General features: G+C 51.8%; 2 protein-coding genes across 2 annotated transcripts in view; one reads left to right on the top strand and one right to left on the bottom strand.

Moving 5' to 3' along the window:
- The window catches only part of Pmar_PMAR000846 (hypothetical protein), a gene marked incomplete at both ends in the record, with an annotated part of 5994 nt that extends 872 nt beyond the window's left edge, over window positions 1-5122 (top strand). The window contains 13 exons of the mRNA XM_002778962.1: window positions 11-108; window positions 154-307; window positions 354-517; window positions 685-864; window positions 931-1028; window positions 1083-1189; window positions 1252-1384; window positions 1427-1512; window positions 2581-2705; window positions 2749-2870; window positions 2923-2977; window positions 4833-4921; window positions 4969-5122. Of these exons, the coding sequence (XP_002779008.1) occupies window positions 11-108; window positions 154-307; window positions 354-517; window positions 685-864; window positions 931-1028; window positions 1083-1189; window positions 1252-1384; window positions 1427-1512; window positions 2581-2705; window positions 2749-2870; window positions 2923-2977; window positions 4833-4921; window positions 4969-5122 (1565 nt within the window). The remainder of the gene's footprint in view (window positions 1-10; window positions 109-153; window positions 308-353; window positions 518-684; window positions 865-930; window positions 1029-1082; window positions 1190-1251; window positions 1385-1426; window positions 1513-2580; window positions 2706-2748; window positions 2871-2922; window positions 2978-4832; window positions 4922-4968) is intronic.
- A 3707-nt stretch (window positions 5123-8829) lies between these two features.
- Window positions 8830-11083, bottom strand: Pmar_PMAR000845 (Cyclin-dependent kinase 6 inhibitor, putative; the record flags this gene model as incomplete). Its single annotated transcript, XM_002778961.1, has 9 exons — window positions 8830-8915; window positions 8962-9019; window positions 9071-9131; window positions 9178-9308; window positions 9396-9512; window positions 9558-9659; window positions 10586-10684; window positions 10730-10877; window positions 10923-11083. The coding sequence occupies 9 exons, from the start codon at window positions 11081-11083 to the stop codon at window positions 8830-8832; spliced, it is 963 nt and encodes a 320-aa protein (XP_002779007.1).
- Window positions 11084-13394: the final 2311 nt, after the last annotated feature.

Raw genomic sequence — 13394 nt, 5'->3', positions numbered from 1 at the left:
TGCATGGCAGACAGGTCGAGTAGTGTATGCTGCATGGCACTCGGGGAGGGTCGGGCACTCTGTGATGACGGCCTCTTCGCAATACGCTGTACCCAAGAGGGCATCCAAGTGAAGAGACTTTTCCAACCGCATCCCCTCTCACTTCTCCTGTAGATGGTCAGAGACCTCCGCCAGCGCCTGGCCACTGTCGAGCCCCGGACCCTCGATTCCGACCGGAACGTCTATGCCGCTCTCAACTGGGGGCTCAAGTCCCTGCCTCGCTCCGAAGTGAAGTACCTTCCCGTAGGGACCTACCGGAACCTCCTTGGTGAGGCCCGTTGGAGAGCCGTTGTGATAGAGTGTGCACCACTTAGGGAACGACAGGCTGGTCACCAGCTATGATGCTCGTACCATGTTGAAGGCGTATCGAGCCACTCCTCCACTGGGAGAGGCCGAATCCCCGGAGGTAGCTCTGGAACATTTGCTGAGGATCAGAGCCAACGTTCTGGAGGAGAAACTCGCCATGACGGAAATTGATGTAGGCGACTTGCAGGCTCCTGGGTGGTTGTTGGTCAGAGTGTACTTCACAGTGACTGATGTCTTGTTACGGGAGGCCCGTGAACTTAGCAAGAGTTTTGTTCCATATGTGCTCTAGATGAGCGAATACAGGCCCCCTTCTAGAGGCGCGCTACATGAGCATCGTAGGTACGATCGGAGGTAGCAGTAGGGTATCTACCATTGCTGAAGACCTGTATCTACTCTCTCAAGACGGTCACCCCCTATACGGCGGGAGAAGACGTTATGAACGCCATCATGGCCGGCGACTTGGCCGCTGTGGCTGAGGTCCAGCTCCAGGGGAGAGATCGGCGATCGACTCTCGACAAAGTCAGCGAAGGGAGGAGCGGAATGGATTCTCGCTCGCCCGATAATAGTAAATGCTCCTTCACTCAGTGTCGTGAATGGCTACCGCCTATCCCATCGTATTCGGAGAAGCTGGACGCGCTGGTAGAGCGGTGGATGAAGGAGAGATATTATTCGGACCCGATACCGTACGTGGAGGGTGGCTTATGGATGCTCCTCGTGGTGCATCGTCGTGGTGGTAGTTATGGTCATCCCCTTCAAGTGCCGCCGGCTTGGAGTCGGGTCATGCCACAATTGTCGAGACCACGGCATGCAGTGGATGGAAGTATTGCTGCACAAGGTGACCAAAGTAAGGAGGGGGTATCACTCCCCCATGTAGGGGGATGTAGCGGAGTTGATTGATGCTCTCAGTGGCCATGGCGGAGGGTCCGATGGAGGTGTGGTCGCAGCCCGGTCAGGCCAAGATTGACGGTGTGGAGGATCTGGGCCCAGAGGGGGGTCGAGAGCACCTTCTAGTGAACCCGCTGAAGTTGGCCGGGACCAGGTCGGTTGGGCTTGAGTTCCCTTCAGTGAGCATGGCCCTTAGAGGGGAGAAGAGCATCAATCCTATGCTGGCCTTCGAGCTGATGGATGCCGTCGATAGAGAGGCGAGGGCCAACGGGGTACCTCTCGGTAGGTCAATGCCCCATGGCACTCCCGGGACCATGGCTTCAGGAGACCCACTCATGGTGGAAAGGATGGTCCAAGAGAATCTCCCTTTGGATATAGTAGGAGGGAGAGACCTCGTGGGTAGAGAGGAGGAGATGATACGAGACGTTGATAGCCGACTCCGCAATCTCGGCCAATCATGATTAACAACATGTTCACTATTGGCGTCTCCATGGGCATTTCCCGGTTGAGTTTTAACCCGCCTGGCTCAATGCCGATGTCATTGACGGGCTTGCGAAGTGCTCCTCACTTCAGAGCGACACTTGAGGTCTCAGAGTAGGATTCAGCAGCACCCTAGAACTTTCTCAACGTCAGCTCAATTCTAGTAGCAGATGGGGCCAGTCCGGATCCGACGTCCTCTGCCGACGACTGTGATATCGCGCCGCCTGAGACTGTTTTGAAGGAATCTTCTCTGCGAGATTCACACGAGCGGAAATCACTCTGCCGGAGTTCGCTAGTATGCGAGAATAGCGGAGGCGCACAGTGATTGAGCTCGGTCAAAGGCAGGCCGATGGTAGCCCACTCGCGTCGATTTCGCGTGGCTTCCCTGGTACTTAACGACTCAGCTAGCTGTAGTTGACACGAGGAGCTGTTTAGATGGAGACTATCGTCAGCCACAGAGAATTGTCGTCTCGATGTTGATGGCGTTTACGCATCATTCTTCGTTGGAATTTACCGATTCGTGGAGTTTCCATGAACACCCCGCACTTGGTTGTTATCGGTATTGCACTCCGCCGATAGTCATTGAACCGTCTACAGTCACTATGGCAGTTGAAGAGGACGCCTCACCTACGAAGCCCACGACTTTGCCCGTACTGCGGAGTAGGCTAGTAGCCTCCGTCAAGCACAGTGATTTTGCATGTTTTCGCTACGACTGGTGTCGCGCGCCATTGAAATCTCGACAAGGAACAACAGAAGATCTCGGGATGTAGCTCGGTGGTCTCTGCTGACTTTCGAGATATTCCATCAGATCCATATTCCGAGAGATAGTGGAAGCATTTGATTCCAAACTCCATAGGGTTCTCTGCACAGGTCGGTCGTCACGTGAGTCTGCGTGCTGCATCCCCGTACTAGGGTACATCCTCGGTGTCAACGCTGAAGATAGCACCGCCGTTCCTGCTGCCTCCACCTACTTGTTGCCGGCTAAATCGGGGCTTGTGCGCGTCTGGGGTCTGCTGGGGTTGTGACAGAATCGCCTAGGTTCTGTCTGAGCTCCGGTCTCTGTGCTCCATGTGCAAGTTGGTGCGAAATGATCAGCGTGTGTGCATCTCAACGCAGGAGGCCAACGTCAGTCCACTACGGAAAACACTGCAGCACGAGACGTAAGCTCGCCTCCGTCTACCTTGGTTCCCTGTGACTCTCATCATCTCGTAGATACTACTATAACGACGTGATGAAGCATCTCTTCAACGAGTATCCGCACGCAGAGGTATGCCCAAGGGGTTTGTGTGCTCCTTCCCGATGCATTCCGCGGATGGTTTCCTCTCTGTTCCAATGGCATAGCGCGGTACCTCACTTGCTTCTGTACATCTAATGATTGAAAAACGCTGTAACAGGCTAACCCTGTGTCGATCTCCGTATGCAACACGAACTGTATTATACAATTTCATCGCAGATCCGGATCTGCTCAGTAGAGGGCACATCGCCCAGCTCACTGTAGTTGCCGACCGTCTCTGTGCCAGGTGGGGCTATCGAGACGTCGACGAGAGCCCCGTGATCCAGTAGCTGCTAGGGAGATCGTTGCCTTACTACTCACAGACAGAACCACTGACCGTGACGCCTCTCATATGCAGTTCATGTGCGCCATTCCGTTCAATGGCAATGCCCGAGCTCCCTCTTCTTTACATCAGATATCAGCTCCTACCCGTCGTGGCGAACATGATAGACCTCGTTGGACCTGTCCAGACGTTCTCATCTAGGCTCATGCCAGCAGCTCCATCCTGTGATGCCGCAGAACGGCTGATGCATGCAACTTCGTCTTCGACTGTCCGAAGCTCTTCCGGTGGGATGATTCAACGCGTCCGACCACAGCGGTATTAACTACAGGTATATATGCATGCACACTGCAACGCCAATCCACCGAGGTGTCTGTGATTGGCCTAGCCTACTGTACGCTCTTTTGGAACAGCCCGATGCGCAGGCGTACCTCTCTCCCCTGCTCACCAAGATGTGTCGTGATGAAGTCGCGCTCCGAGTTATCGATCGAATGTAAGACCTAATCTCCTACCATCGCGCGCATACCCCCTACATTCACTTTATGTCAGATCATCATCTGACGAGACCAAGCAGCCCCTGCTCATCAACAGCGCTGAGTGTCAGCTTCGAGCTATTGGCCCGGCCACTTTAGATCGTATCACAACTCTCTTTGGCCATCGAACTGCTGCTATAGTGCGCCAAAGGAAGAATAGAAGTTCGTGAAGGACGGGAATGATCGACTTCATCCGCTGCGTTCCCCCCTCTGTCCCATAAACGTAACCATGACCATGCCTTAACTAACCGCTCCCGCTGGAGTTGAGCAGTGTACATGTTCGTCCTGGCGTGCTGATCTGTCGCCAACTTGTGTTCAGCTGAATATCCATAACGGTGTTGCAGTCCAGGCATATAGGAGCGTAAAACATATTTCGGTGAAGCCGTTCCTGCTGACGTCATTTTCCTTCTCCCGCATTGGATCTCCCTAATTGGTGGGATCCCCAACGATTACTACTGAATCGTTGGTTGATGGAGGTGTTGTCTCGGAAGCGACCGAAGATGGAGAAATTCGCACATAGTCAACCACACGTGTTGGTGACAATATGAAATTTCTGAGGAAATTTCGGGAAATTTTGGCTGGTTTTTGTACACTGTTAACCCAATTCTTATGTAGTCTTAGCTCAGCTGAGGAAAGCGAACATACATTCCAACATTGAAAGCTGATGCAGCGATACCGATTTTCATGCTCATCGGTTCACGATAATCATGCCCTGACCTTCTGCCTCACAATGGGCCTGCTTGACTACCTACCATTCATTACACACAGTCACACCGTGGGACCTTCCTTGAAAGACCTCGAAAGAGTAGGCGTTCTCGATCGAAGATTATGTCACCGCTGTGTTCCCTGCGCAGTTGGTCGCGGTCGAAGCCGAAGCGGTGGTCGATGGGCATCCAGCAATCACTCCGCAAGATGTCAGGCACCGTCCTGTTACTGCATACCATTTATTCCGAGTCTTTTCATCACTCTATCATGAACTGTTACCCTGATGACGATTCTCGTTTGTGATGACCCCCTCTAGTACTTGCCATGCCAGGTGAGGTCCTTAGACTTCCTTTCTAAGCTGGCATGGGGCCAGCCGGTGCATCTCCGACAGTCAGAGCTAGTTTACACCAAGTTGCCAACGTGAGTGTGACCTGCTCGGGGATCGCAGTCTAGTGTTCCGGTCCTAGAATAGACCAAGTGGGACCACTCAAGAACGTGAAGGTTGTCCCAATACCAAAGGCACAAGGCCCAGCCGAGTGGTGGAGCGGTGGAGTGAACATCATGCGCCGTAATGGGAAGGCTCCCAACGGCGGTGTCACAGACATCGCTGCTGTGACTTAGATGGTCCAGCGGACAACCTCGTCGTCAAGGTAGAGGACAATCTTTGCGAGGACGGCTCTATGGTAGGGTTTCGATGATGGCGGTGAACGAATACGCTTAGTCAGTCGACACAGTGCACGGCTCGCTTCACGGTGTGCAAGTTGGAGACCTCAATGGCTTTACCTGTACGGCTTGGCTTCTCTGGCAAGCCTCTGCATACTGCTTCGTGTGAATTGACGAAATCAGAAGAGACCAATCCTGGGATAACTCGAACGATAGAGGGGCTGTTTTGAGGGATTAATAGGTGTACACATTGAGCATGGATGTCACCGTGTTTCGCCTAATTCATGACCACAAGGCAAGCGCACACACCTTGGTTGTAATCTACTATCGATCTCGCTGACCGAGCCAGCACACCACCCAATACAGTCATCACAGCTGTATCGTGATTTTGCAGCCGCTGCGCGATGGGCTCAGCCTTCGCACCCTATGAGCCAACTTTGTCCCCCTAACTCTGAAATATGTTCCGATCGTGGGCATATAAATGAGCCCTTGACTACGTTCAGGTGCTCACATATCACCCGACCATCCTCATGAACATCCACCCGACTTCCCAACAATTGTCTTCCCCCTACCCATGGAGAGGGTGCATGTCTCCTTGTCGGCATCGGGGCAAAAGTTTTGGGATGCCACGTGAGTCGCGACTCACCCCAGTGTCTGAGTGCGTTATGTGTACTGTGTAGCTACGACCTCCACGGCGGCACCAAGCTCTCACCAGAGCTCGTCCTGCCATCGGGGAAGCCATTTCACCCACCCCTTCCAGGTGACGATGGACGTCGGCGCCTAGGTTATGGGAACAACATCATGGCGCCTGGCCATAGTGATGGCCCTCATATGTTGAGCCGATCAGGGTTGTAGGTGATCCCCCGAAAGTGACCCTGATCGGCTCTCGCAGCCCTGTGCCCAAGATGTTCCCATTGTGTGCTCCCGACCACGGTCATTATCGTTATCAACTACACATTCAAGGAGAAAGGTCCTTGTTCTGAGTAAAGCAGCCCATCACATGCCTCCTGAAAGATACCAACCATTGGACGTCAAAACGCTGTGGCCCATCTATCCTGGGAAGGCAGGTCACAGGTGGGATCGCGACAAGCCTCTTCCACATTGTACAATCCAGCTTAGCACGGTGACGCCAGTTCCAGAAGAGAAGACACATTACTCGGTTTGCGGCAAAAACAACTTGGCCGAGCTTTGCCCCTTTATGAAACAAGGCGGAATAGCGAATTTCGAAAAGTCAGTCCTCGCCACCGTGCCTGGCCATATTGTTCTTATTCGCCGTTCAGGCACATGTTAAAACAGATAGAGCCGCGTATCGACGCCGTTGTGCATAGAGTAAGGTCGGTGGCCTACTCAGTCACGGTGACGACAACTCAGGTCGTTATCGAACCCAATCGACCCGAGCCATTGCATGAGCCTCATGTCGCCACCTTGGGGCCGCACTTCGGGAAGGTCCATCTCCCTCGGCCCTACCAAGAAGCCATAGACCGGCTGGATCGTAGGAAATCGCCATCAACAGTCCCGTGAAGCCCCTTGTAGATACAAGACGCCCTGCGATGAAGACCAACCCATTCGGTATCCCCATGTACGAGCTCCGATCGGGCCCGCATGAAGCGAAGCACATCCTCGACCACCGACACGCCCATCACGACCGGGACCAAGACGCTGTAGATTTCCCAAAGAGTTTCCGCGATGTGGCGAAGAGGAGAGACAACTGGGAAGAGGTGAACGCGTATCTCGAGAAATGAATCGAGTCCCGAATTGGACCCGTCGGTGGAATCAGATACGAGTCAGCGCTCTCCACAACGGGAAGATGGGCCTCTTTGACGCTCGTCATCCGCCGAAGAATCTCGAGGCCGTGGACAGGGAAGCGTATGAGTGCTCCGGATGTCGTGGCTCAGTAACTGCCTCAGTTACTCTGAGACTTACCCCCTATATGACAGAAATCGGATGCCTCCAGAGCTCCGTCATCCTGCTCATGATTACGAAGGCTTCCATGACCACATAGGAATCTTGTACGAATCGACACGCCGCGAAAGCACAGGACGAAAGCTCTGTCAGGCATCCTTCTATTGAGTTTCGGCACTGGGTGCATTACGCCAAAGTCAAGTTGGTCGATCTTGACACACATGAAACTCTATGGGATAAAGTCTATGAGGTGGAATGAGCCAGGCTGACGGATCTCGACTTCGATAGTATCAGGTTCATGGTCACAAGGTAGCGGCAGATCAAAGAGACATCGGCGGCCCAGTCGAGTTTAAGGGACTGGACCCACGCCTGGGCAAACTGGATATGTGGGAACTACCAGTCGTGGCAATTTATTTCCTCATCTCAGTTCACATTAATGTCTCAGCACTATAGTCTCACAGGTTCAAACTCACTGTTGATGCCGATAGTCCCCATATTTCTCCCGAGTTTGGCACAAGGCCGACGTCGCATTTGAGTGACCACATCTCATCATTGCATCTCATCGATCGATTCGAGCAATCTCAGACGATGTCCATCAGAGGGAGATACGCGGCCTCACGAATCGCCTTGATCATTATATCGCAAACCCACCACAATCTCGATCTAGCCCGAGCACGCTAAAACACACCAGTCACGGATCGATATACCCTCGTGAGCCACCGTGTTCCAGCGTTAGTCTTAGGGTCCCATCGTGTGTCAGGAACAGGCGTGAACTCGGCGCGTATGTTCGACTATTGGCGGAAGCAAGATTTTCTATTCGGTGCTGCTCGGCCGGTGAGATCTCTCACGATGCCCCTGTTCGTCAGACCTAGCACTGTTCCTCGCTTAGGTCGTACAGGGCTCAGCATCCATTGCAGTAGTCGATCCAGTGCCTGGTGGTCACGCTGAGGCTACCATGCTGCAACCACAGCCGGTCACTCCTTGATGACGTTGACTTAGGATTCGCTATTATAATCTCAGGTGCACAAGACTGGATCGTTGCTATGGAAGGCGGAGTAACATGCATGAGTATTCGATAGTGTCTAGTGAATCTTGTCGGGTTGTGTACACAGTATCGGGAGGTAATGCCACTCATGAAACAGGCCGCTGCGCACTCAAACGATGCCGCTACGCCATTCTTTGATCACAGCCCTGTTGAATCCAACTTGTGTCCTCAGTATGCACTCCATACTCGTGTACGACGAATTGCTCTACACTGTGGAGTAGTTCGATGTAGACGTATCCATGTGGACTGCGTGTCGAATGAAACCTTCCCGGCAGCATCTCGCCGAGTCCAGGACTGATAGTACTACGGCTGAGACCCGAACCGACGCGATCACGGTCCTTTGATGCAAGGTTTCCATATCAAAAACTTCAGAGTCGATGACTCACGGTTCATGCATTCCATTCGCGTCACAAGACTGCCGATCTCTCTTCACGAGGTGAGCGTTTACGCGTTACAGGTTTGATCGTAACGGACTCTACCAGCCATTCGGTGCTTCAACCAGTGTGACTCAGGGAGGTCAGTACTAATGGACGCAACACAGCCTATATTAAAGCGGGATGTCCCGTAAAAAGAGTATTCCTACATCAAAAAGTGCTCGAGTTTTATTCTATTGGAATATCAACTCGGGCTGATCGGCAATGAAAAGGTCAGTACCAGCTCGAGCAGCACGCAGAAAGCTGGAGGTTTATCTTGACCTTCATTCCGCAAAATGATGAGCTTAAATCATATAACAAGGCCACTGTGGATGAAGCTGTGCGGGTGTATACCCGTTACTATCTCGCGCCATGTTGACATCGCGCAGGTCTGAAAGAGGCCAACTCATCAGAAGGAGTAGTGATGAGTAGCTTACTTTTTCCATGATCCGACTCTCGATTACGGCTCTCGGAACGGCCAGCATACGAAGCAATCTGCCATAGAGCAAAGCGTCCGATGTTGGGAATTATCGTCCCAGTACTCACCAGCCTCACGATATTCTCAGCACCAAGCTGATGGGCATAGTGTAAAGGCGTGCTTCCAGCTCTGAGAGATGACAGTAATCACCATCCTAGTGCACACTCCAACTTACGCAAAATTGTTCTCGCCAACAGTGATCGAGTAGTTAGTCCTGATGGACGGATCAGCGCCATTCTCCAACAATACTTGTGCGATGTCGTATTCAAGGAAGCCCACAGCAAAATGAAGTGGAGTCTCACCGTCCTGAATAACACAGCAACTGTATTCCCCCAGTGAGCAGTAAATGAACGCAGCCCTCCTGACCGACTAGCCGTGAGCCCGAGAGCTCACCCCATCTTGTGCATTGGGTTGTGCTCCATGCTTAAGGAGGGCACGAACGATTTGGAGACGAGTACGGGAGGCACCGTCCTGTCGGGCGACGGCGCAGATGAGAGGATTGGCACCCTCCTGAGAGAGTTGGGGTTAACTCAAATCTTCGTATTGAAAACTCACTCTCCTTGTGAGCTTAGTGGGATCAGCTCCTTGTTCCAGCAGGAAGTTGACGATTCTACCATGGCCCTTGTACGCCGCCCAGTGCAGAGCAGACCAGCCCAGCTAAAAGATGACTTTGAATGAACAATGACGACCGCGATCTTAGTGCTGCTTACTTCGTCGGTGGAGTCTATCATAACAGTCGAGGTGGAAGCCTCGACACTGCTTTTGATGAGATCTTTCATTCTGTCGAGTTGCCCAAAAATTGAGGACTGAATCAGGCTTTCGATTCTGTGCATCCTCTTCCCGATCGCCGTCAGAGAATTCTCGATTCTGGTTCTCTCGTCTGGTGTCAACTCTCGCCCGTCATTCAACAAGGAAAATAGGCCTGTGGTGACAAAATATTTCTCGCAATGTGTGAGACAGCAGCACCTCGTCTTCCCTCCTCAAGCGAGGCAATATCGAAATCATCGGGGCTTAGAGCAGTTGGACATAAAAATTCCTGAACGCTCGCCTCACACAGACCGAGAGCCACAAAAGCGGGAGACACACCTGTGTGGTGGTACTTTCACAGTCTGCTGGTGAGGGCATCATAGATCGATCACATGCAGATTCGATGGGTGCATGAGCATCTCCTTGTTCCCAAGGTGCTCGGGTGTTGCCTCTGAGGAGGAGGCATTCTACCAAGATGTGACAGCCGCTATCCCACTCGATATGGACTCCCATGCAGTTGTACTCTTGGTCAACGGGATCCGGGTTGGATGGAGCATTAGACGAACGAAGAATAGACAGAATTTCTTGATCGTCATAGCCGTGTGCCAGCTCTACTGCTTTCAGCAGCTGAAAGAGGGCAATGGAGATAAGCATGAAAATCATCAACAGTGAACACTCACTTGCTCAGTGCTGATAGCAGGTTTGTATCGGACTAGGGCTTCCACGGCATCCTTTTGTCTCTGCTGGACAGCCAGGACCAAGGCTGTACGCCCACACTGAGATGCCACACACAAAAGCCGTTAAGATGACACTCTCCTCCGCTAGCCCAAACTCACACTGTCCTCGGCATTGAGGTCAACCCCCCTTTCAATGAGGAGCTGAATCGTGCGAGGATGTCCGTTCACCGCAGCGAAATGGAGAGCAGTTTGACCGTTCTGGGAAAGCTCTATTGATTCGATCACGAATTCATATTCCCTCACCTCATTAACTGTTCCAAGGTCAGCTCCACGAGCTATCAATGTGTTGAGCTCGGAAAGGTCACCCGTCGAGGCAGCCAACTCTAGGTCAGTCCAGCCCACCAGACCGCGTCTAATCCCGGACTCGGCGCCAGGCGAGCAATTAAAGAATCTGGAAGCGTAACCACTGCGATGAGCTCCGTGTTCGATAGGTTACCTCTGGGACTGATACTGAACAGCGTGGTGGTGGAGTAGGGCAGAAGACGCAGGGCCAGCGAGCCCTCCGAAAGTGGTGGTCATAGAAATGGCCCCTCTTCGAGGTGCATAGGATACAACAGGGCGCATCCAGGAACAGAATTTGGGCATCGTTGACAACATCTTTCATGTACTGAACTGAGATCCAATAACACGTCCGTGCAAGATCGACCTTTACAAAATGCTTTCTCCAAGATTCGAAAGCGACGTGTGCATGCGTGCAAGAACACAACATGGGCGTAATAGATTAAGAACTGCATATTAACGCCGTCGCCGTGCCAAGACACTTTTTGATGGATGCCTCTCTAGGTGGTATTCCTATTACTACCCATGATAGGAATAACTTATGGTGACATTGAGAAAACTCCTTTCGTTAGATAAACAAGGTTAGCACGCGTGCACAACCATGTGTGAAATTCGAATACGGGGCCTATCGACATTAGCCAGCACAACACGTTGAATAATATGGTGTCAGAAGCATCTACATAATAATCAACGGACACTCAGAGGATCGAGGGGGAAGGATGGACATCATAGACCTGGCGAGCCCTCTCTAGATGCGCTCCACTGGACAAGATGACTCGGTGAAGCGAGACAGTGTCACCGTGACACCCCACTGCGAGACAACTCGCAAAGCGAATACACGCAGACAGCATCAGATGCTCAGAAGCTGAGCATAGCAGTCTGACATGCAAGGGGCGGCTCGTCCCCACGTCACCTCCTAGGCTTCGACTCTTCGTCCCTCACAATGCAGTCAAGAACCGGAGGGCAGGGGTCGGTAAATTCCACTGTTTGCTGATTGCGCAGCACTCGGATGACGATACTGAAGTGAACTCACCCACGGAGCCTCATTTCGTCGTCCGAGTTGCATCGCAAAGGGCGTTGCTGTCGAGCCGAAGAGGAATATCCGAACTGCCAGTTTTACGGTATCGCGCATTTCTTTCCGTTACACCGCAAGCGACAGCTGTCTCCAACAGACGATGGACTCTGGAGAGCTGGACGATCACGAGTGGGTGCACTTACGCTCGAAAGGAGCTTCTAGAATGTGAACGTGGTCGCACGTATTTTCAATCATGATCGAGTATCTGATCATGTACAGTTTGACAAGGACCAAGGGTGAACTATAGGGAAGCCTACAGAAAGGTCCCTTCACGATGGGTTCAGCTGTAGAGCGGATTATTCAGAGTAGATCATAATATCTACAAATTCGGCGTCCAAATAGTGACCAGTGATAATGCCAATTTCTTCTCAAACCACTACCAAATATTGTCTTGGTCGCGGCACGCCGTCTTCGGGTTTCACACGTTTGCAAACCTATCCATATCTTATACAGTGTGCCTGCCAAAGATGAAGTCGCTGATATCACAGAGCCGGAGAGAATAGCACACATAAATGGCATAAGCGTCAGCTCCTGTATATCTCACGAAGAGACAGACGCCATAACTCGAACGATGAGGGTTCCGGCCAGGGCGGTACTTCCTATAACCAGAAGCTTTCCGGAAACTTGCGAACCAACGAGACTGCACCACAAGGCGAAGTATCAGACAGAGGGCTGCGGACGAATCTTGCGCTCATGTGGCTGCCCTACTCCCATGAAGATCTCATTAGGACGCGGTCTATTCGATAACATAGTGAATGCTTGGAGACTATAGGTATGCAAACAATACCCTCTACCTCCCACGGCTGCGGTCGTGAGTAGCTGTTGATTCTAAAAACGCCTTTAGCAAATTCAGGAGGGGAAGATGCGTAAAGAAGAATATTAAATCTCGCCGATCCGCACAGGAATGTCCACGGCTAGGGCTGATAGTGAGAATATGTTAGCCTATTGTCCTCAATCTGATGTCATTAAGCAGTTGATAACGAGAACAACTATAATGTACATGGTAATAGGGATACCATGGGTCTTGTCATAATGACGATACAGTGTGCTTCTACGCTCACTCGGGCAATGATAACGGTACATTCATGGTAACACTCAGAATGCTATTCCACACTAGCGGCGCCCACATTAAGAATAATCACTCTTGCTAACTTGAACGAACTCTCTGAATTCGAGCGCACCGATTTCCAAGAACTGGTCGTATTTTGCCGTCGCGACCCTGGTCGTCGAACACGCAAAATCTACACGGCTAGCGATTCAGGAAGTGTTCCAACGTGCGCTCCCCAACGTGATCATCACGCCCATGTTACCGACTTGCATAGCGAGTGACAACTCTAGTGACGCTGGACACGAAATATAGTGTCGCGGTATCAGTTAATGAACTCTAATAACAACACAACAAGGGAACTCGAGTTAGAGCAACCAATAGTACGACCCTAGGACGATAAAAATAAGTGCACTACCTGCATTTAAGTTCTGTACGAATACCACACTATGCTCAGCACAGTAATCGATATTGGGCTCATTCGGTGTAAAGAGGAAGGCGAAGGTTTG

The sequence above is a fragment of the Perkinsus marinus genome, assembly GCF_000006405.1.
Source record: "Perkinsus marinus ATCC 50983 genomic scaffold scf_1104296948084, whole genome shotgun sequence".
Classification (NCBI taxonomy): domain Eukaryota; phylum Perkinsozoa; order Perkinsida; family Perkinsidae; genus Perkinsus; species Perkinsus marinus.
Note: the sequence above shows the minus strand (reverse complement) of the source record. Positions and strands in the feature narration are given on the sequence as shown.